A 23,150-nucleotide genomic window follows, 5' to 3' on the forward strand; every position below is an offset into this window, starting at 1 on the left:
TGCAGGACACCAGAGTGTACTGAGGATTTGAAATTGGAAGTGATCACTATTTAGTCTTGAGCAGGATAAAATTGAATTTCATATTGAAAAGAATAACATGTAAGAAAGTTTTAAAGTGAATAAAAGTTGAGCAGCTCTCAGATGTGAGCTGTAGACTAAAATACACAAAGATTATTGAATAAAAAATGAAAGAGTTTGAGAACAGGAATCAAGCCTTGGAGATTCAGTGGCAAACTCTGAAGAAAACATTGATTGATTCTGCCTGAGAGGCATGTGGTGAGGTTGTCTGTAAGGATAAAAAAATCAGAACTCCCTGGTGGACACAGGAAGTTAAAGAGGCAGTGAAGGAAAAGAAGAAAGCATACCAAAAGTTCCTGTCAAATAAGTCAGCTTGTGCTCTTAGAGAATATAGAGACAAATGCAAGAATGCTAAACACTGTGTAAAACTAGCTAAACAAAAGTCATTGGAGGACTTTGGCAAGAATATAGAAAATAAATATCAAGAGGGTGGCAAAATATTCTGGAGCTTGTTGAAGAAGCTTAAGAATGGAGGAAAGAGTGCTATAAAAGGAATTAGAGATGATAAAGGTGACATGAAAATGGGAGAAAAAGATATCCTTGAAGTATGGAGTAATTACTTTGAAAAACTGCTAAATGAAACAAGCAGTGATGACAGCACAGTGGTAAAAAAACACTGGCAGGCATGTAGTCAGGAATACATATCCATACTTGAGGTAGAAAAAGCCATCAAAGGCTTGAAATGTGGAAAGGCAGCAGGAGTAGATGATATTCGAACAGAAATGCTGAAGTATGGTGGTATAAGAGTCTTACAGTGGCTGCACTGCATAGTTCAGAAAGCCTGGACAGAGGGACGAATTCCCGATGATTGGAGTAGAGCTCTCATAGTACCCATATATAAAAAGGGAAATAAAACTGTATGCGAGAATTACAGAATTATTTCCCTACTGAGTGTTCCTGGCAAGATCTATGCAAGTATACTTGAGAAACGGTTGAGAAGAATTATGGAAGAAAAGCTTGGTGAAGAACAAGCTGGATTCAGGCCAAATAGAGGTTGTCAGGATCAGATCTTCACTTTACGACAAATAGTCGAGAAAGCATGGGAATATAACAAAGATCTGTATTTAAGTTTTGTCGATCTGGAAAAGGCATATGACAAGGTGCCAAGAGAGAAGCTATTCAATACGCTGCAGTTATATGGTGTCAATGGGGCATTATATCAAGCAATACTTAGTCTTTATTTGAGTTGTAAGTCAGCAGTTAGAATTGAAGGAAGTACAGGAAGATGGTTTAATGTTAAATCTGGTGTGAGACAAGGATGTACATTATCCCCTCTGTTATTCATTATCTATATGGATCACATTATGAAGGAAAGTGGTATTAAACATGATATCAAAATTGGAGATGTTAATATCAACTCTTTGCTTTATGCGGATGATGTTATACTTCTAAAGAAATCCGCTACAAGTCTGCAAGATTTCTCTGACTAAATTGAATAGCTGTTGTAACAGATATGGTATGAAGGTCAGCAATAAAAAGACAAAGACAATGAAAATAGGCAGAATCATTGAAAATGTCAACTGTGTTGTGAATGGAGAACCTGTGGAACAAGTAAAACATTTCATCTATTTAGGCACGATTTTTACTGAAGATGGTAAATTAAATATAGAAATAGATAACAGAATCAGCAAAGCTGATATGGTGGGAAGTCAATTGAATAAATTCATATGGAATAAGACAGAAATTTGTCGGAACACTAAATTAGCTGTATACAAGACAGTGTTCAAACCAGTTTTAACTTATGGATCTGAGAGCTGGGTCAGAAGTAAAACACTTGACCAAAGACTAGAGACCACAGATATGAGAGTCCTGAGAAAGATTATAGGCGTGAACAGATGGCATCAATGGCAGTATCATATTAAAAACGAGGATATTAGGAAAGAACTTGACATTGTCAGCATCGAGGAATGCGTTAGCAGAGCTAATCTCAGGTGGTATGGTCACTTAAACAGAATGGGCGAGGAAAGATTAGCAAAACAAGTGTTCTCTGCCAGGTTGGAAGCAAAACGACCCAGAGGAAGACCAAGATATAGGTGGATTGATACGGTACAAAGTGCTTTAGACAATAGAAATATAAGATCTGATAATGTTGGAGTGTTGACAAGTAACAGACTGATTTGGAGGAAAATTGTAGATAGGAAATTAATAATGATGTAATTTTTTTCATGTAGTACTATCATATCCTGTACACCCCTTGAGGGTACATGGCAGATGATGATGATAGTTCCTATTTATAGTCAGAGATACAACGTTCAGACTTGGCAATGAAGTCCTCAAATTCAAGCATTGTCTAGCATTCCTCATTTAATGTCTTCTAGAAAAATCCCACAGAAATGTTTCTCCTTTTTATTTTCATATTCAAGATTCACAATCAGAGTAGCAGGCAATATACCTGATTAAAAAATACCCTTTTACATTGACCTGTATATGATACTGCTGTACATCTTGTTTTAACTTATCCTTCAAGAGCAAAAAATAATTGCCTGGTAATAACTGAAAATTTGAGAACCAGTGTTTAAAAGCACCTTACATGAAATTTTTGTATTAAGCAAATTTAATTATTCCCTATTGACTGCATAAGGTAGTCAATGTCTTACAAGAAGAACTAACAAAACTGGAAAGAAAAAAAGGTTTATTTCTAACGACTGGCCCAACTTTGCATCATTAGCAAATAACTGAACAGTTCCTCTCGGATCCTTTCCTATATTGTTAACGAACAAATTAAATAGCAGCAGTCCAAGAACAGAACCCTGCGGCACACCACTAGTCACAGGCCTTCTTTTGGACTCTACTCCTGAATTAACTACTTTCTGATATCTCTCCATCTCACCAACCCTATTCCATCCCCACGTGCTGCAATTTACTGATTAGGATTCCATGTGGTATCCTGTCAAAGGCCTTTGCAAAGTCCAGCAGTATCACTGTAAACCTTCATCCAACTCAGCCATCATTGTATTATAACGTGGAGAGCAGGTAATGATCTAACCTTTACAAACTATGCAGCCCCCATACAGTATCCCATTTCCATTTATCCATTCCTGTATTTTGCTCTTGACCAACTTCTCCAATATTTTGACAACGATTCCTGATATTTTGATCAGTCAGTAATTTGCTACATCAGTCTTGGAGCCTACTTTATGCAATGGAACTATTTTCTACATCCTTCCAGCCCATCAGGACTAACCCAGAGCTGAGACTTAGATTAAACAATATGGCCAAGGGCACTGACAATTCCTTTGCTGCTTCACGTAAAACTCGAGCTGGTATACCATCCAATCCTACAGCTGTATTCACATTAAGATTCTGTAATATGCTATTCACTTCCATTTCATTTACCTCAGTTCCTGTATAAGCCATTGGTTCCCTCATTCCTGCAATATTGCCACCTGGATGATATATTCTTGTAAAGTGTTCACTTAGTAATTCTACTATTTAGACTGATTCAGTTACCTTCCTACCATCGGCATTCTTAAAATCATTCTGCCGTATACATTCTTTCTTTTACTTGCAGCATGTTGAAAGAACTATTCACTATTCTCTTTAGCCTGCATTGCTAACTTCCTTTCATAATCTGCTTTTGCCTTTCTTCCCACACTAGTTACCTTTCTGGCCTGTGCCTGCAGGTCACCTTTCTCCTTAAATTCCCTCCACAATTGTTTCTTTTTTTTTTTTTGCAGCTCCAGCTTGATGGTATTATTCATGCATTCAACTCTCACATTATTTATTCTCATGACTCCAGGTTTGCAGTCTGCTATTACCTCCCTCAAACACTCTTTACCACTTCCCATGCACTCTCAAAATCCAGTCCTTGCAGTTTTACATGCCATGGCACCCATCCAAGCAATCGTCTAAGCTTGTCATACTTATCAGCCCAGTAATTCCAGACATACCCCATCTTAACTGAAAATTCCACACGTTTACCACCTCCCCAGGTCAAGGCCATATGATCACTCTCACCAATTGGTGGCAATGTGGTCATATTCATTATATAGACAAATTTTCAGATGCAATTACTAGATCGAACACTCCCAAACCCCTAGTATATTCCATGACATGCTATCTCAGGTAATTCTCCCTTAGTAACTGCATAAAATCCATTTGCTTCCTCCCATGTGTCCTCTCCTCCTTCCAATCAATGTTACCATAGTTGAAATTCCCCATAATAATTACCTGCTCTCCACTCATTGAGCTTATTAGCTGATGCATACTATTCCCATCATCTTTTCCATCCCCTGGTCCACAGCGGCATGCAACTGTATATTTTATTTTGCTGACCTCAATCTCACACCAGATAGCATCAAATATGCTATTTTCACTCTCCTGCAGTCTTACTTTTACTCTCTTTGATTGCAGTTCATTGGCTATCATTAGTGACACTTCTCTCCCCATTCTTTTCTCTCTATCCTTCCTGAACACACTATGTGCTTCACATTTTATCCTAACTATATCATCTTCTGTTAGCTGTCTCACTAATGCCAATAACATTTGGCCAGGATATGTCAACCAGTGCCAAAAATTCCTCCTGCTTGTTCCTAATGCTCCTGGCTTTAGTGTACATAAAGTGCAAAAGCCCCTTGGGCCCACCTCTATCTTGACACTTTATACTAACTATCCCATTCTGGTCTGTTACCAGTGGTACTAACTTAGTATATTATACATATTCTTACACCCAACTGCCTCCCTGATGTCTGCATATCCACTCAACAGCTTACCTCCTCCCGCCCCCAAACTTCTTGTTTCCCTGATTCTGTTCATCCACTTTCATTTCATTCGATAACACCAAATCCATTCGGATGCAAACCATCCTTCCTGTATAAGTCCTTTCACCCATCAAACTCATTCCACACATCCACAAACTCTACACCACTCCTTCTGCATAACTTACTCATCGAGTCATTTGCTATTATGGCCCTCCTTGTGAACTCTACTCTGTTATACCATGTCAACAGACTTGCTGTCTTAACTCTCTCCTCTTTTCCTTTGCTACTTCCAGTAATTCTTTCATGTCCTCTCTCGTGTCATTCTTTTCTCCTTTTAAATCATTCGTTCTGACCATTACGATCATTTCTTTCACCCTACCCTTTTTGTGCTCTAATAGCCCCACTAACATCATTAATTTTCACACCAGTAAAGCACAATTTTGTCAAACTCTCATTGATTATGCCTTTTACAATTGAATCGCTATATAACACTCACTCCTTAATTTTCTTTCTCTCTCAGTCATGCCCTCATTCTTCTTAACTTGCACTTCTTTATTTTTATTATTAGCTGATCAAGAAGAGCATAACTAATGTAAATGACAAAGAAGTTAATAAGAAGAAGCAATAAGGATGATACGGTTGCTTTATATGGTGACTCAATCATTAAAGGTGTGGTAAAACATAAAGTGCACATGACATGTTTTACAGGTGGTACAATAAAACAAATATCAGATGCTTTGTATAGAAGGAAGGAATGGGCATCAGAATTAGTGGGTAGGCAAAAATGACTTAAATAGTGAAACTAAGAATGTGGAAAGGGATTTGAAGAAGTTGTTGCAGAAAGTGAAAAATAATAGTGTCATTGTGAAAGTAGTTTGTTTTTTGTCCAGATATGACAGCAGTGAACTGAAAAGAAGAGCAATAATACTGAATAACAAGATAACTGAATTGTCTCAGGCTAAGAGTGTTCAATTTGTGAATGTATGGAATGATTTCAAGGGAAGTTAAAATGTTCAGGGTTCAAAGCTGATAGAATGCATTTGGATGGGTTTGGCATCGGTCATTTGGAGTGATAGTTGTTTACTAAGAGTACACAGGGTTCATGTGAGATTAGTACCACTAAGTGTCAGAGAGGTTGTGAAGTAGGTTGTGGAAGGACGCGGTAGGGGATGGATACAAAGATGAGCAAGTGATTATAGCAAAGCAAAGTGATGCAGTGCAAAACAGTGGTGGTGATAAGAATATAAATCAAAATCAGTCAGGATCAGGAAATAGGGCTGGTCAGGACAAAGAGAGAAGTGCACTGTAGCAACAGAGTAAAAAGTGATTGTGTTGATGGGCTCAAAGAGTGGAGAATTGTTATGCTTGTATACTAATGTGTGGAGTATTAGAATTTAAAGGGCTGAGTATGTAGCATTGATTGCATCAGTATGCCCAAAGATAATCAGCATAAAGTGACACTTGATTGACTGAGGATGATATACTGTCAGAACTTGAAATGGTGGGATACATAATTTCCAAAAGGATAGGAAGATGAAGAGAGGAGAGTATTGTTAATGGTAGAAGAGGAATTGTGTCCCTGAAATGTCAAAGTGGATAGTATAACGTGTAAAGATTTTGAAACTACTTGTGTGAAGTTGAGATCAGTAGAATAGTATATGTAAAAGGATGCTGTTTATAGGTCACGGAATTGGGTAAGTATTGATTGTGAAATGTTTACACAAATTATTTGAGCAAGTAAAATCTCACATCAGCCTAATGCGAGATTTTAATTACAGAAATGTTGATTGGAAAAAAGAGATAGCATATAGTAACAAAGAGTGAATTTGTTGAGTTTCTGTGGGATAACTATCCAAAGCAGCTTGTGATGGAAGCAACATGAGGTTTATCAGTATTAAATTTGGTGATATCCTCATCGGATGTGGTTGGGAATGAAGTATCAACACTGCCACCTGTTGGTGAAAGTGTTCATGAGGTATTGGTTTGGAAGGTAGCCAAACTGGAAAAAGTTGTTATCAAGAAGGTCTATATGTGGAACTAACACAAATAATGCAAAACTGCATACCAAGAGTTAAGGAAATAAATAGAGTAGGGGTGAGATGGATGAAGGATGAAATTAAGCAAGCAGTGCTACAAAATAAGTCGTTATGGAGGAAGTAGAAATGAGTTTGCAGTGAACAGATGCATGAAGAATATAAAGCGCAGGCTAGAAAAGTGACAAGCAGTGGAAAAAGAAAGAAAAAGTAAAATATGAGAAGTGATTAGTCAGTCAGGTCAAAGTTAATCCAAGACAATTTTTCTGCTATGTGGCAAGCAAGAGGAATAATAATTATGGCAGGTTGATGCTGGTGGATACTTATGGTAGCAAAGTAACCATGCTACTGATGCAGTGGAATTATTTAATGAACACTTCATCAGCGTATATCATAACGGTGTGAAAGATGCTGTGCAATATATAGAAGGAAGGCAAGAATTAGGACAATTAAAGGTGAAAGAATCAGAGGTGTATCAAGTGTTGTTCAGGTTAGATGTTAATAAGGCTGTGGAAATGAATGACATCTTTCTTCTTTCTTTCTTTTAACCCTTTTTATAGCCATGTCTAGGTATAGGTGTCTCCCATTTCTCTCAATCTGTTTCTATCCTGAGCTTGTTTGTGCCAAATAGTTCTAATTGTTTTTCATATATCATCTGACCATCTTCTTTCAGCTGTTCTTTTACCTTCATATGGCCGCCACTCCAGTAAAACTTTTGTCGATCTATTGTCCTTGAGTATTGCGATGAGTCCCGCCCATTTCTTTCGAAGCATGTTTTCTCCAATATCTAAAAATTTTGTTTTAGTTCTTATTTCTTCATTTTTGATTTTATCTCTGAGTCTTATGTTTAGCAGACATCTTTCCATTCTTTCTGTTTTTTTCATTTTATCTATTATTTCCTTTTTTTGATTGGCCAGGTTTCTGCTCCGTATGTCATAACAGGCAATAACATTGGTTGAACTGTCTTGCTCTGCTCTCTGGTTTTATTTTGCTTTTTAAAAATCTCTTCGATTTTCCAAATGCTGCCCATCCCATTCCTTTTCTTTTCACTTCTTCCATGACTCCTTGTTTCTTCATTGTTAATAATTTTTCCTGAGTATACATACTCATATACTATTTCAGTTTCTTTATTGTTTATCTTAGTAATGTTGTGTCTTTCATCATATCCTTTTTGGTTTGTCATTATTTTAGTTTTCTCAGAATTAATGTCTAATCCAATTTCTAATGATTTAGTTGTTAGATCTTCTATCATTTTTTTTAAATCTTTCATATTGTTTGCAATAATAAAAATATCATCAGCAAATCTTGGGTTATTTAATTTAATTCCATTAGTATTGACTCCTTTATTGGACCATTCTGAATTGCTCATATGTTGCAGTGTTAATGTAAAGAGTTTGGGAGAAATGGTGTATCTTTGATTTATGTGAAATTTTTTGCTTATTTCATTAAGAATGATATTTAATGTAGCATTCCATAAATATATTTTATTATGCTACTAAATTGTTTTTCAATGCCATGCTGTTTTTATGCAATCAATTTTTTAAAAAAAAAAACCTGAAGACCATGTCAAAAGGAAGGTTGTATTGATTGAATATGATCTATTGTATTGAAGTTCTTTCTGAAACCAGCTTGTTCAGAGGGTTGTATTGAATCCAGTCTTGTTTCTAATCTGTTGGTTATAAGTCTGGTGAAAAGCTTATAAATGTTGTATAACAAACTAATAGGTCTGTAGTTTTCTAGTTTTAATTTACTTTCTTTCCTATATAGTGAAATGATGTCTGCGTTATTCCATATTTGGGATGTTGCTCCTTTTTTTTTATGTTGAAGAGGATTTTTAGTTCTTGTTTTATAATATCCCCACCTTCTTTAATCATCTCTATTATTAAACCATCCTCTCCAGTAGCTCTATTGTTTTTTTTTAATTTGTTCGAAACTTTTTTCAGTTTCAAAGATTTCTAATGGAGGTATATCAAAGGTATTGTCATAATCTATTTTTTCTGTTGTTTCTGAAATTTTCTTTCTATCTTCACTTTTATACAGATTCATGTAGAAATTTTTTTTCTTCTGTGATTTCTTGTTTTGCTAAATAATTTTCTTCCGTTTTGGTCTTCAAGAGCTATAATATTCTTTCTTCCAAATGAAAGGTTATTTCTTAGAATACTGAAGTTTCCATTTTTTGGATTACATCATCCTCTCCTTTCTTAATATCTTCTTTTATATTTATCCTTATTGCCTTATTTATTACTGTTATTTCAATAGTTCCTCTTTTTCCTTCTGCAATCAATTGTTTTCTCTTTTCAATAAGATTTATTGTTTTTTTTTCTGATAGTTTCTTGGTCCAGCTCCTTCTGTTTTCTTTTAAATTTTGTGTGGATTCAATAAGAATGTTTCTTAAATTAAAGATACCAAGAAATTATATACTTGGTTTAATCCATTATCCAAGTGTAAGCAAACAAAGTTTGCACCTGAAGTATCTTTCAGGACTGGGGCAGCTCGTGGCAAAGGTGGTATAACTTCTCATCACTTGCCTTAGTATCTCATAATGCAAAGCATATCTCCTTGCGGACATGTATAATGCTATGCATTAAGGGAAGGGTCACTGCCCATACTAGTTTCGACATTTATTGAGGTCTTATCAGCAGGAGCCAGACCCAGAGGTAATGATACTAAGGTGGAAGTAATGGAGAAGTCATATTTTCCTATATGAGTTGCCAAAAGGTGTCACACCTTTATTATTAAAATATGCTCTGTATTACAGATAGATAGTTGTTGAAAGTGTTTCACTTGGTTATATTGTAAATTAAAGATACTAAGAAATTATATACTTGGTTTAATCCATTATCCAAGTGTAAGCAAACAAATTTTGCACCTGAAGTATCTTTCAGGACTGGGTCAACTCGTGGCAAAGGTGGTATAACTTCTCATCACTTGCCTTAGTAAGGCAAGTGATGAGGTCTGGGCAGTGACCCTTCCCATAATGCTATGCATTAAGGGAAGGGTCACTTTCACCACCTTTGCCACGAGTTGCTCCAGTCCTAAAAGATACTTCAGGTGCAAAATTTGTTTGCTTACACTTGGATAATGGATTAAACCAAATATATAATTTCTTGGTCTCTTTAATTTACAATATAACCAAGTGAAAAACTTCCAACAAGAATGTTTCTTATTTTTTCTTCTTCCCAGTCAATGCTTATTCCTGTATTTGATATAATTGTATATTTTCTTTAAGTTTCTCTTCCACTGATACCTTGAAGGCATCCCTGTTTGTGTCAAGTGTTTCAGCATTTATAATATATTTCCTTTTTTGCAATAAACCTTCTCAGCTTTCACCAGTCTGTGATCAGAACCGATGCCAGTGTGGTTAAAACACTAACATCCCTGGAAGTATGAGTACTTGAAGACAGTATGAAATCTATTTCATCTTTTTTTGTCCCATTTGGGACTCAGCCAAGTCCATCTTCTGTTGGGTCTCTTCTCGAAGAAGGCATTCATAGCTTTGAAGTTAGTTGCAAGAAGTTGTTCACCATGTCTCCCCTTTCATTCTGAAAGCCTGATCCATATTTTCCTACACGTTTCATTATCATCCCTCTTAATTCCCAATTTTGAATTAATATCTTCATGACTATTGTATATTGACACTTATCTTCATCTATTGCTTTTTTGACATCATAAAATATTTCCATTTCATCATCATCACTTTTGCTTGTTGGGCTATAAATCTATTATTTTGATATATGTTCTGTCATTCAATTTTAATTTGACAAAAGCTATTCTATCAGATAAACCTTAGGATATTCTATCTGAAATTCGTTTGTTTATAAGAAAGCCAACACCTTTTGATCTCGAATCTTCTGGTCCTTTCCAGTAAAGTACATTGCCTGAATGTAGTGTGAGATAGTTTTCCTCTTTTCTTTTAGCTTCTGATAGTCCAATAATGTCCCACTTTATCTTGTTTAGTACATTTTCAAGTTCATCTGTTTTATCCTGAGTCCTCAGTGTTCTTACATTATATGCTATTAAAGTTATAGAGTAGTATTTCCTTTTATGGTATTTTGTCTTGTTTGTGAATTTATCATTCAGTGGAATTGTTTTCCCTGCTTCATTGGGTTCTGCCCTCCAAGGATCGTTTAAGGCAGCACCATCATATGACATATTACTATGTATTTTTAAAGAATGTACAAAAGAGTTAGCCATGCCCCTGTCCTGGTTATTTAATGAAAGTCTTGCAGTGGGGAAGGTTCCTAAGAAGAAAGTTTCCTAAGAGGAAAATAATACCTCTCCACAAACATGGTTCGAGAACAGAGGTTTCCAGTTATAGATCCTGGCCTGTATATCTGCAGTTGTGATCAAAGTGTTAAAAAATTGGTTAGAAATAGAATACAAGATTAAGTTGATGAACAAAAGATTCTCTATGATGCTCAGCATAGATCAAAAGTGTTGTGATCAAAGTGTTCGAAAAATTGGTTAGAAATAGATTACAGGATTGGGTTGATGGATATAAGATTCTCTATGATGGTCAGCATGGATTTGTGAAGGTCTTGTTTTAGCAATCTGCTTATGTTTTATGATAAGGTGACGATATTTTGGATAAGGGAGAATCATATAAGTGATATTCTTAGACTTTGCAAAAGCATTCAGTAGATTACCACATACGTCAGTGTGCAAGATGCAGAGGATAGGAATAGATAGTATATTGGTTAGATGGATTGGCAATTGGTCTTTGAACGATATCATCATCATCATCATCAAATTCCTACCATGTACCCTCAAGGGGTGTACAGGATATGATAGTACTACATGACTTCCTACCTACAATTTTCCTCCAAATCAGTCTGTTACTTGTCAAGACTCCAACATTATCAGATCTTATATTTCAGTCATCTAAGGCACTTTGTACCGTATCAATGCACCTATGCCTTGGTCTTCCTCTGGGTCGTTTTCTTGCCAATCTGGCAGAGAACACTTGTTTTGCTAATCTTTCCTCGCCAATACTGTTTAAGTGACCATACCACCTGAGATTAGCTCTGCTAATGCATTCCTGGATGCTGACAATGTCAAGTTCTTTCCTAATATCCTCACTTTTAATATGATATTGCCATTGATGCCATCTGTTCACGCCTCTAATCTTTCTCAGTACTCTCATATCTACGGTCTCTAGTCTTTGGTCAAGTGTTTTTACTTCTGACCCAGCTCTCAGATCCATAAGATAAAACTGGTTTGAACACTGTCTTGTATACAGCTAATGTAGTGTTCCGACTAATTTCTCTCTTATTCCATATGAATTTATTCAATTGACTTCCCACCATAACAGCTTTGCTGATTCTGTTATCTATTTCTATATTTAATTTACCATCTTCAGTAAAAATCGTGCCTAAATAGCTGAAATGTTTTACTTGTTCCGCAGGTTCTCCATTCACAATGCAGTTGACATAATTCAACGATTCTGCCTATTTTCATTGTCTTTGTCTTTTTATTGCTGACCTTCATATCATATCTATTACAACGGTTATTCAGTTTAGTCAGGAAATCTTGCAGACTTGTAATGGATTTATTTAGAAGTACAACATCGTCTGCATAAAGCAAAGAGCTGACATTAAGATCTCCAATTTTGATATCATGTTTAATACCACTTTCCTTCATAATGTGATTCATAAAGATAATTAATAACAGAGGAGATAATGTACATCCTTGTCTCACACCAGATTTAACATTAAACCATCTTCCTGTACTTCCATTAATTCTAACTGCTGACTTACAACTCAAATACAGACTAAGTATTGCTTGATATAATGCTCCATTGACATCATATAACTGTAGCGTATTGAATAGCTTCTCTCTTGGCATCTTATCGTATGCCTTTTCCAGATCAACAAAACTTAAATACAGATCTTTGTTATATTCCCATGCTTTCTCGACTATTTGTCATAAAGTGAAGATCTAATCCTGACAGCCTCTATTTGCCCTGAATTCAGCTTGTTCTTCACCAAGCTTTTCTTCCACAATTCTTCTCAACCGTTTCTCAATATACTTCATAGAACTTGCCAAGAACACTCAGTAGGGAAACACCTCTGTAATTCTCACATTCAGTTTTATTTCCCTTTTTTATATATGGGCACTATTAGAGCTCTACTCTAATCATTGGGAATTCGTCCCTCTGTTCAGGCTTTCTGAACTATGCAGTGCAGCCACGTTAAGACTTTTATACCACCATACTTCAGCATTTCTGGTCGAATATCATCTACTCCTGCTGCCTTTCCACATTTCAAGCCTTTGATGGCTTTTTCTACTTCAAGTATGGATATGTATTCCTGACTGTATGCCTGTTGAGTGTTTTTTACCACTCTGCTACCACTGCTTGTTTCATTTAGCAATTTTTTGATGTAATTACTCCATACTTCAAGCGTATCTTTTTCTCCTGTTTTCCTGTCAACTTTATCATCTCTAACTCCTTTTACAGCACTCTTTCCTCCATTTCTAAGTTTCTTCAACAACCTCCAGAACATTTTTGCCATCTTCTTGATATTTATTTTCTATGTTCTTGCCAAAGTCCTCCCACGTCTTTTGTTTAGCTAGTTTTACACAGTGTTTAGCTTTCTTACATTTGTCTCTGTATTCTCTAAGAGCACAAGCTGACTTATTTGCCAGGAACTTTTGATATGCTTTCTTCTTTTCCTTCACATCTTCTTTAACTTCCAGTGTCCACCATGGGGTTCTTATTTTTCTATCCTTGCAGACAACCTTACTACATGCCTCTCTGGATGAATCAATCAGGGTTTTCTTCAAGGCTTGCCACTGAATCTCCAAGGTTTTGTTCCTGTTCTCAAACTCTTTCATTTTTTTCTTCAATAATCTTTGTGTATTTTAGTCTACAGTTCATATCTGAAAGCTGCTCAACTTTTATTCACCTTAAAACTTTCTTACATGTTATTCTTTTCAATATGAAATTCAATATTATCCTGCTCAAGACTAAATAGTGATCACTTCCAATTTCAAATCCTCTGTACACTCTGGTGTCCTGCACCAGGGAGAAAACATCACTATCAACAATAACATAGTCAATGAGACTTTTCTTATTCCTTGCCTCTTCTCTCCATGTGAATTTGTGCATATTTTTATGTTGGAACATGGTGTTAGTAATAACCAGTCCATGTCCTGAGCAGAAATCCAACAGATATTTGCCATTATTAATAGCTTTGCTCTTTTCTCCAAATTTTCCTAAAATATTTTTGTATGTCTGACAATTCCTACTCTGCTATTTAGATCCCAACAAGGACCAACTTTTCCTTTTTCATTGTGTCAGTTGCTTTTTCTAAAGCCTTAAAAAAATTTCTCCACTTCTACCTTAGTAGAACCTTCTGTGGGACCATAGGCACAAATAAGTCTCATTGTCCAGTTCCCCATTCTCATATTTACCCACATCACTCTACTTGAGACTGTCTGCCTTAGTGTTGAATTCTATGGCTACTCCTTCTTTTCCTTGATTGTCATTGCCTGAATACAATATTTTGTATTTATTGCTCAGAAAGATGTTACCAGTTTTTTGTCTTTTTTTGTTTCAGTCACCCCTATTATGTTGATCTGGTACTTATCTAATTCCTCAGCTAGCTCCATTTCTTTGCCATTCAGGCTTCTTATGTTGATAGTACCGATCTCTGGTGATGTTGATTGGGGTGTGTTTTCAGATTTGTTCCAGTAGCTGACTTTTTGTTTTTCGTCCTTTTTCCCTGGCAAAAACAATGAGGGGGGCCTTGTTTAACCGGGCGACGGCTCAGCCATCATGAAATTTTGTCATATTGTACCATCATTTTGTATTTTGGTTTAAGCTAATAAGAATACAATTTGGTCGGCTAAATCCCAAATTGCCAGCCCATCCTCATTCGTTCAGTATCCAGGTAGATGCCCAACAGGGTGTACCACGAGAAGGTGAGGATTGGACATTAGGTCAGAAGCTCTGGTCTGTTCTCCGCATTCCTTTAAAGGCTATGTAGAGGTCTTTTCTCAGTCATACAAGTTGCATATGATAGAGCTGTCTCTCAGAAATGGGAGGTGACTAGTTGTGTGCTTCAGGGTTCTGTTATTGAGCTCCTACTGTTTAGCTGTTTTGTTAATGATATTTCATGTAGATTGACTGGAGTTCTTTAAATGTTTGCAAATGAAGCAAAGTTAGATAGAATTATCAGCAGTAGTCTTGATGTTTAATTCTCTACAGGAAGATTTGAGTAGACTTTTTTAGCTTGGACAAATGAGTGGGATTGCACTTTTAATGTTAATAAATTCAAGGTGTTACATACTGTATTGTTGAGGCTGTACTGCAGGAATTGGATGAGATTTGGAATCTTGGAGTTATGGTAGACAATGGACTAAAGTTTTACAGACACACATCACAAGTGTTGCAAAAACTGCACATTGTATAGCTGCTATAATAAAAAGTACATTGACATGTAGGGATAAGGAGGTAGTGGTGCCTCTATATAAGCCATTGGGTACACCGCATGCTGACTATTGTGCTCAGATTTGGTCATTTATTTTCATTTGATGTGGAAACACTAGAGAGGGTCTAAAGATAAATAACCAAAGTGATATCAGGACTAGAGTGTTGGCTAGAAGAACTTTTGAGAGAATGTGGATTATAGAGGTTGGTAGATAGGAAGAAAAGAGGAGATATGATAGAGACCTTCAAGTTAGTTAAAGGATTCAATTAGATTAATACAGGAGAAATAAAAGAGTGGATGTTAAGATTGGAAGAATGAGAACCCATCCTTGGAAGTTGTATAAAGATGTGGTGAAGAAGGGTGTGAGGAGCAGATTTTTTTATGTGGAGAGTTGTTAGTGATTGGAATGCATTTCCTGAGTGCAGGTAATGTAAATAACTTTGAGGCTCATTATGATAGACATGTTGATTGAGTAGGCCTCCTATGATTAGTGTTAACTCCATGGAGGTTACCAAATAATAGTTTATGTGAAAATATTTCATGCAAATTTTATGATAAAAACAAAATATAATTTTGTATCAATGATCAGTTTGATGATTATACAGTGGTTTGTTAATAATAGTATACTGCGTTATACTCTGTAATACAGTATTTTGTGTTGTGAATCAGAGTTTTTGTAAATGCACAGTATGAATGACTGACAGTAATAGATTTATTCTGTATTTTATGTTGCATTTATGACATAATTATTATTAGGTTGTGCTGGAAAATATACTGTCCCATAACATGTCTGTAATGCATGAATTTGTTCATGTGTGATAATAAATGGGAATAAAATCAATGCAACATGAAATTGTGTTAACTCTTATGCTCTTTTGCTATTGTCCTACTTACAAGACTGTACATGTTTTGAGTATTCTGCCACTGCCATATTTTTCTCTTAAGCTCTTAATTATAACACTGCTATTTCACCTTTAATTGCAAGAAATTGTGTAATCAGTGTTTCTGAATAACACATTTACAATATTAAAGGTGGAATAACAGTGTTATAATTGAAGAAATATTTCATCCTGGCATTAGGAAACAAAACTCTGCATGTGACTTGTCTTCATGACTGGACTACCTACATATAAGGAGCAGTGCAATTTGCATAGCATTTTTTTTTTTTTTGCATCACATAATGTAGCCCACTTCCTTGGCTGGATTTGTATAATACCACACATTATGGCAAGAATTACTTCTAAACTGATTTGTCTTTAAGTCTCATCAGCAGAAGCAAGACCCCCATGGAAATACTAATGAAAGCAGTCGTGATGGCACTATTTGCTACTTTTATATGAGAAATATGACTAAAGCCATGGAAATAGCATTCATTATCTCCATGGATCTAGTTACAGCAGATGACCTAGATACCACTGATGTGAAATTTTTGGAGAAACTCTTATTGCCACTTGACCTCTCCCAGGGCATTTGATTAGGTCTGATACAGGGGCCTGCTTACCAGACTACAATCTTATATGGTGTACTTTTCATACTTTGCAGTTGCTGGTTTCTTCTTTTATCGTTGTTCATTATGGCAGACAGCGTATTCTCTTCAGATTTCTCCATTTTGTTTTTTGGTGTACTTCAGGGCTCTGGCATTTGCCTATGTTCTTTTTTTCTTTATATAAATTATCTATTCTCACTAATCTTAACTCTTATACATAGTTTTGCTGATAAGCATATATCCTATTTGTTTTCTCTGTTGACAAACTTAGTGCTCAAAAATTCGAAGCTTAAAGACCATCCATAAACTGTGTTTTAAACACTAATGCCATAGTCATACTACAGTGGTTGAAAACAACATTGTGAATTTCATTGTAACCAAAACACTGTTCTTACTTATTTCTGAATCCATTCCTTTTCTTAGTTTGACTGACTTCATAATGCATAAACTTTCTGCACTTCAGCATTCTTCCATAATTAAGCCTTAAATTCAGATATCCTTGCTATCTTTGTTAGGTTGCAGTTAACAATACAAACTTCAGTGCTACAGAAATGCAGACATATATTTCTTGTAAAAGATTCACTTCTCATCTTGTATAATACTCATATCCCCAGATAAGTTCAGATATCCCTTTTCATCTAACTTGACATGTAGCTTTTCCTGGCACAAAGACATCAAGTCCACAATCTCCTTGCTCTCCATAAAACTTGGTATCTTTCCGCTTAAAGCATTGCTTTTACCTGTCCATTAGGTCCATCTGCTAACATCGTATAAATCCTAAGTCTATCCAGTACCATTCTAAAGTTACATCACATGCAAACTTTTGTTTCCTTATGCTTGAGTAAAAGATAATATTTGGAGTGGTGCATCAACATGTCTCAAAAATGGGTGCTATCAGAAGGAGCGGTCTTCATCCTTTGAGTTTCATTCCATCTATATCTTGTTGATAAGATATAGGTGGTAGATTTGCCAGAATCTACCTCGCTCTGTTTTCCCTAAAAGATTACAAGCTCCAGCTTTTCAAGAAACGTCAACAGGTTCTTTCTTCTTCTTTTGCCACCTGTCCCCACACAGCACTGATATCCTCTGTTTTGCATCCTCTCAATAGTGAGTTTAATTCACAAAAAAAAAAAAAAAAAAAAAATCAGTGTTGTTGAGTATTAAACATAAACATTTTGATGCTGCAAGCAAATTGAGTTCAGAACATTTTCTTTTTTAATTTGTTTAACATCTTATGGTTAAAAACATTTATGTTTTCCATTTTCAGAGTGTGAGAGTGTATGACATGGATGCACGTGAAACCATTGCCCAAATTAAAAAAGATCATGATTCTAGGTGGGTGCCACTTTTTTACTATATATTTATTTAAAATGTCCATTTCCTTTGAAGTTCAAATTGATACTTTATTCAGAAATAGATATTTCTCTTTTGCTTAGAACCTCAATTTAAGTTTATTATTATTATTATTATTAGATGATACCTCCAAGGAATCATTGCAGGAGGGCACTCTACTCTACTCCACCACACACACACACACACACACACACACACACACACATCTCACCATGTCCCCTTACTACTTAATTCTCCAAATACACACAATGATACTACTACCATTAATGCTCCCCCCCCTTTTTTTTTTCTTTTAATAAAAAAAAAAGGCCACGACAGCTTCTCCCAGTTGCTGGGTAGAGAGTTAGGCCAATGAATTTACCTGACTGATTGTTTCATATTCTACCATAAATATTCATGGGAAAGTGTAGCAGAGAGAAAAATCACTGTTGATGAAACCTCTTAACGATAGTTGTCATCACAAAATGAGTAAGCAATTAGCATGATGACAACTCTCATTAAGACTGCTGGTATTTAGGAACCACATTATGCATATGGTCTTGTGTTGCTTTCTTTATATCCTGGTTGTTTCATCAATGGTTTGTTTTGAATCTAGATTCATTGTTCCTGGTCATCTAGATTTTGAAAAAAAAGAAATTCTTAACATTGGATCTGTGAATACATTTGAGATTGCACTTTTCGTTAAAACTTATGAGAGGAGAAGAACAGCACTTTAATGGGATCCATTCACCCGTTGCTGTTTAAAGCTGAACATAGGTAGCTGCCTGGCATTGCTTAGGATTTATTGGCAAATGTGGAATTGCTGATATACATTCTCATGAACAGAAATATCTGTAGACAAAGTATGTGCAGCAGAAAAACTCAGATGGAGTGGTGAGAAAATAGTTACCACAATTGTTCTCATTTGTCAAGAAATAAAAATGTTTAGGAAGCTCTTAAAAAGCACTACCCTATATACATGAAGTACCTTGATAATCCAGATGAGAGAATGACAATTGGTTGCAAAGTTTGAAAACTAAAGTGAGCTAGCTGCTCGCATATGGTGGGTTGGGGGGATAGTTGTTTCCTTCTGCAAAGCAGATATCCTGACCAAAGAAAATACATGTGGTTTGAAATACATAATATGCTCACCTCATTGTCAGAACTGTGTTGACATATGTAGAAATTTTTTTCACTTCTTTACAAATTAAATTAAAGTTGAAAGGAAATTATATTCTTGTTTAATCCTTTATCCAAACGTAAGCAACAAAGTTTGTGCTTAAAATATCTACAGTAATAGGCTGCTCTTGAAGTTATCACATCAGTTACTTAATATCCCATAATGTAAAGTACACATCCTTTTGCAAGTGTATAATGCTATGCATTATGGGGAGGGTCACTATGCAGACTGCGTAGTGACCTTTTTTGAGGTCTTATCAATGGGAGTTGGACCCAGAACAGATACCTGGGTTGAATTAATGCAGAAGTCATATTTCATGGCATTATACATTTCCAAAAGGATGTGTGCTTTGTATTATAGGATATTAAGGCAATTGATGTGAAGTCATCAGCCTCTATATACAAATAGCCTAGGTGAGAAGATACTTCATGTACAAACTTTGTTTCTTACACTTAGATAAAGGATTCGACAAGAATATATCTTTGTAAGTTTAATTTAATTTGCCTTGACATAATCTTACACGGCAACGACCGTGTAAGATTACATGTGAAGAGAATAGTTGTTCACAGGGAAGAGAGAATCTCTCCATTATATATTATATATGTATATATTTATTTATTTATTTATTTACAAAGTAATTGACTCAGCTTAATGACATGTTTATAATTATTAACTGACTTAAACACTAAGAAAAAATATAAGAGATTTAGTAAAGTTTCACTACTAGTTTCATCAGAAATGCTGACTTCGTCAGATGAATACAGTACCTGGGGGGGGGGGGGTAAACAACATTTTAAAACTATATTGTACTTTAGACAAACACAGAGTTTAGAACAAGTAGTAGTCGTGTTTGAAATTGAGTCCAAGCATTAGTTCTGGCATGAAGCACTTTGCGTGTGAATGATATCACAAGTGTGCCAAAACTGGATTACAGCGCTATGTGAATCAGGTAGGCTGTAACTGAGATTGCTGTTTAGATGGGTAGGGTCGAGAGCTATTTCTTTGGATTCCAAGATATGTCTTTCTAATTCATTGGAGCATTTATAGATGTTTGAAGTTAAGTTCTAGTCTATTTGATGTTGTCCTTTAACATTGGTATTGGCAGAGAATAAAATGTGGTTGGATAGGGCACTAGCATGGGTTCTATTGTAAGAAATGTCACGTTGCTGTTCTACTAGATGGAGAGAGAGAGAGAGAGAGAGATTGACTTTCTGTCTGGCCATAATAAGGTTTGCTGCAACTGCAAATGATTTTGTATATGCCTGGGAACTGAAGAAGGTTGTGTTTTACTTTAGGTTGACTGAGACAAGATTGGAGTTTTTGAAAGATGGAGAAATATGTTTTAACATTAAATTTCTTCAGGGTTTTCACCAATTTAGAAGAAAGAAAACTTATATATGGTAAGGAGATGTAGGCTGTGGAGTTTGAGTTATCTTCATTACTATGTTGATTACCTACACTAAGATGATTATAGATACTTTTAGTAGAGTAACTGTTATTTAAGAAAGTCTTTTTGAGGTAACTAAGGTTCTTGTTGAAGTTCTTCTGACAACAAGGATCTCGCACACAGTGAGCTAGTGTGGAAATAATTCTTAATTTTTGAGGGGAGGGTAGTGGTGAGACGAAGCATGTAGGTATCTATCGGTGTGTGTGTTGGCTTTCTAAAGATAGAAATCTTGAGATCATCAGTTGTTCTAGTAAGTTTTATATTTAGAAAAGCCAAAACTCCATTAACTTCTGGTTTGGATGTGAAGTTTATATTTTGATGAAATTGTTTAAATGATCCAGAAAGGTTTGTAAGTTTTCTGAGCCATGCTCTCAAATTAGGAAAATGTTATCCATGTAATGCAGCCAGATTTTGGGTTTCAGTATCGCTGAGAAAATAGCTTTTTCCACATAATCTTCCAGAAAAACGTTGGCTAGCACCGGAGACAACGGACTACCCATTGCCAAACCACTGTTCTGTTTGTAGATCTTGTCTTCAAATAAGAAGTAGCCTGAAAACACACAATGAACAAGTAAGGCAAAAATATTTTTAGATAACTTGTTTTTTAAAAGTGGCCTGTCATGTCCACATAACTTAGCACATTTGAAACCTAATTAATGCTCTGATATGGAGGTTTATCCTATCTGTATAATGTATTATGTCTATCAATTGCATATGTCCTGCTGGTCAGTTTGCCTGCTTATGTGATAAAAGGCCAGAATTTCCAGGAAGGAAACCCTGCTACTTCTGTATGAGACTGGCTAACTCACCTTAAGTTGAAAATTGAAAAGTTGATAAAGATTTCTTGCATCCTAGATGGAATTTGAACCTGTATCCTTCCAACCAAAGGGCATTGGCAAAATCACCTGAGCTATGAACATTGGTATACTGGTGTGTGTGTGTGTGGGATCACTGCTCCAATAAGTGGGGTGGTAGTCTCACATTGGATGATGAATTTCATCTCTCACCTATAGACAATCACATACATACATCCATATCCAATGCAAAATTGAACCTGTAGCCAGTTAGTTGGAGAGTAGATATGCTAATTGCTGAGTCAACTAGACTGGCAGTTGTGGTTTCTTCACTTATATATAATTGTGATATATAGTTTAGGATATACAGTTGTAGATTCTTTATTGAACCACATAAATTGAGAATTTCACTCCCCTCTCCTAAAAATCATCCAGTCAACAATTTGCACATATGCACTGCTTCATTTTCAGCACACATGAAAGAAAGATTCACCTGCTGACTTGAAAGTCTTCTAATCATTACCATTAAGTTGTCAAGTGTCATCATCCAGTCCATAGAATAACTGTTTTAAAATAGACCCAAAGAAAAAATATTGGATCTCTCCATGATGTCCAACACAACCCTAAAATCCTCGTGTTATGCTTGAAGAAATTGGGAGGGTAGTACAAAAAAAAAAAAAAAAAAAAAAAAAAACTCCTGTTAACCAGAACTATGCTCTCTAAAGTCTAAACTAGATTTTGTTCACTACTAAGTCTCCAGTAAGCAAAATTATGGATTAATTATCCAGTGTAAAATTATTGCACTGGATAGTTACTGAGTTAGTCTATGTCTGGCATGGGCAAGCGGGTTTTTTATCCCGGAAACTCGGGTTGGGTTTTTCGTCCCATAAACTGAAGAAAATTGACTGTAGAACCCACACTATTTCAGACATTAAATATATTGTGTTAGGGACACAATATATTTAATGAAATGGCGATGGCGGCATTTGTTGAGTCTTCTCTTAACTGCATGCCGCTTAATTAGTGATAGCTTTCACCCAGCTATCTCTGATTAGGTGCCAGTGGAGATTGAACTACGCACTCAGTCTCCAAAAAGTTAGATAGGGCTAAAATGACCTTGCCTACTCCCTTTACGGGAATAAAAGGGGGTTAGCTCTTTTTTTTTTTTATAATTAAAATATCTACCAGCAAGAATTGTCTAGTTCTAATAGAGTGATGTGGGTATTAAACTTAATACCACCTTTGTACAAATGTAGACAAAACTTGTCTGCAGTGTTTATTCTTAGATACTTTTTTTCAAGCTTGGTTTTAATTCCTTTTGGCTGGGTTATCCATGACCTAACAGACTTATCAATATGAAGGTATAGAAAGAGGATTTGGTTGCTGCAAACCAATCAGATTTCACTGAAGTTTGGTATATACTCATTTCATTGTGGACTGAATATCACTTTCATTAGAATTTTGCATTTCTGAGATAAAAAGGTAATTTGATGCACAAAGTCGTGCATTCTCTTGGCTATCTTAAAATGATATCTGCAATCTTGCTGGAAATGAGGCAAAAAACATTTGACTGTGTTGTTGATAATAGACTGTGGAATGTGATGAGAGTAACGGGAATATCTGAGCTTCAAATTCTCTTAATCAGAGAAATATGTATGACAACCAAGA

At 35.7% G+C, this 23,150-nt stretch overlaps 1 protein-coding gene across 1 annotated transcript in view; it reads left to right on the forward strand.

The window, feature by feature from the left end:
- The window catches only part of lt (vacuolar protein sorting-associated protein light), a 356,245-nt gene that overhangs the window by 85,531 nt on the left and 247,564 nt on the right, over positions 1-23,150 (forward strand). Inside the window, exon 8 of the mRNA XM_090394164.1 lies at positions 17,997-18,064. Within this exon, the coding sequence (XP_090250290.1) occupies positions 17,997-18,064 (68 nt within the window). The remainder of the gene's footprint in view (positions 1-17,996; positions 18,065-23,150) is intronic.

The sequence above is a fragment of the Typopeltis vanoorti genome, chromosome 6 (assembly GCF_054136105.1).
Source record: "Typopeltis vanoorti isolate ZY-2024b chromosome 6, IOZ_Tvanoo_1.0, whole genome shotgun sequence".
Taxonomy (NCBI): Eukaryota; Metazoa; Arthropoda; class Arachnida; order Uropygi; family Thelyphonidae; genus Typopeltis; species Typopeltis vanoorti.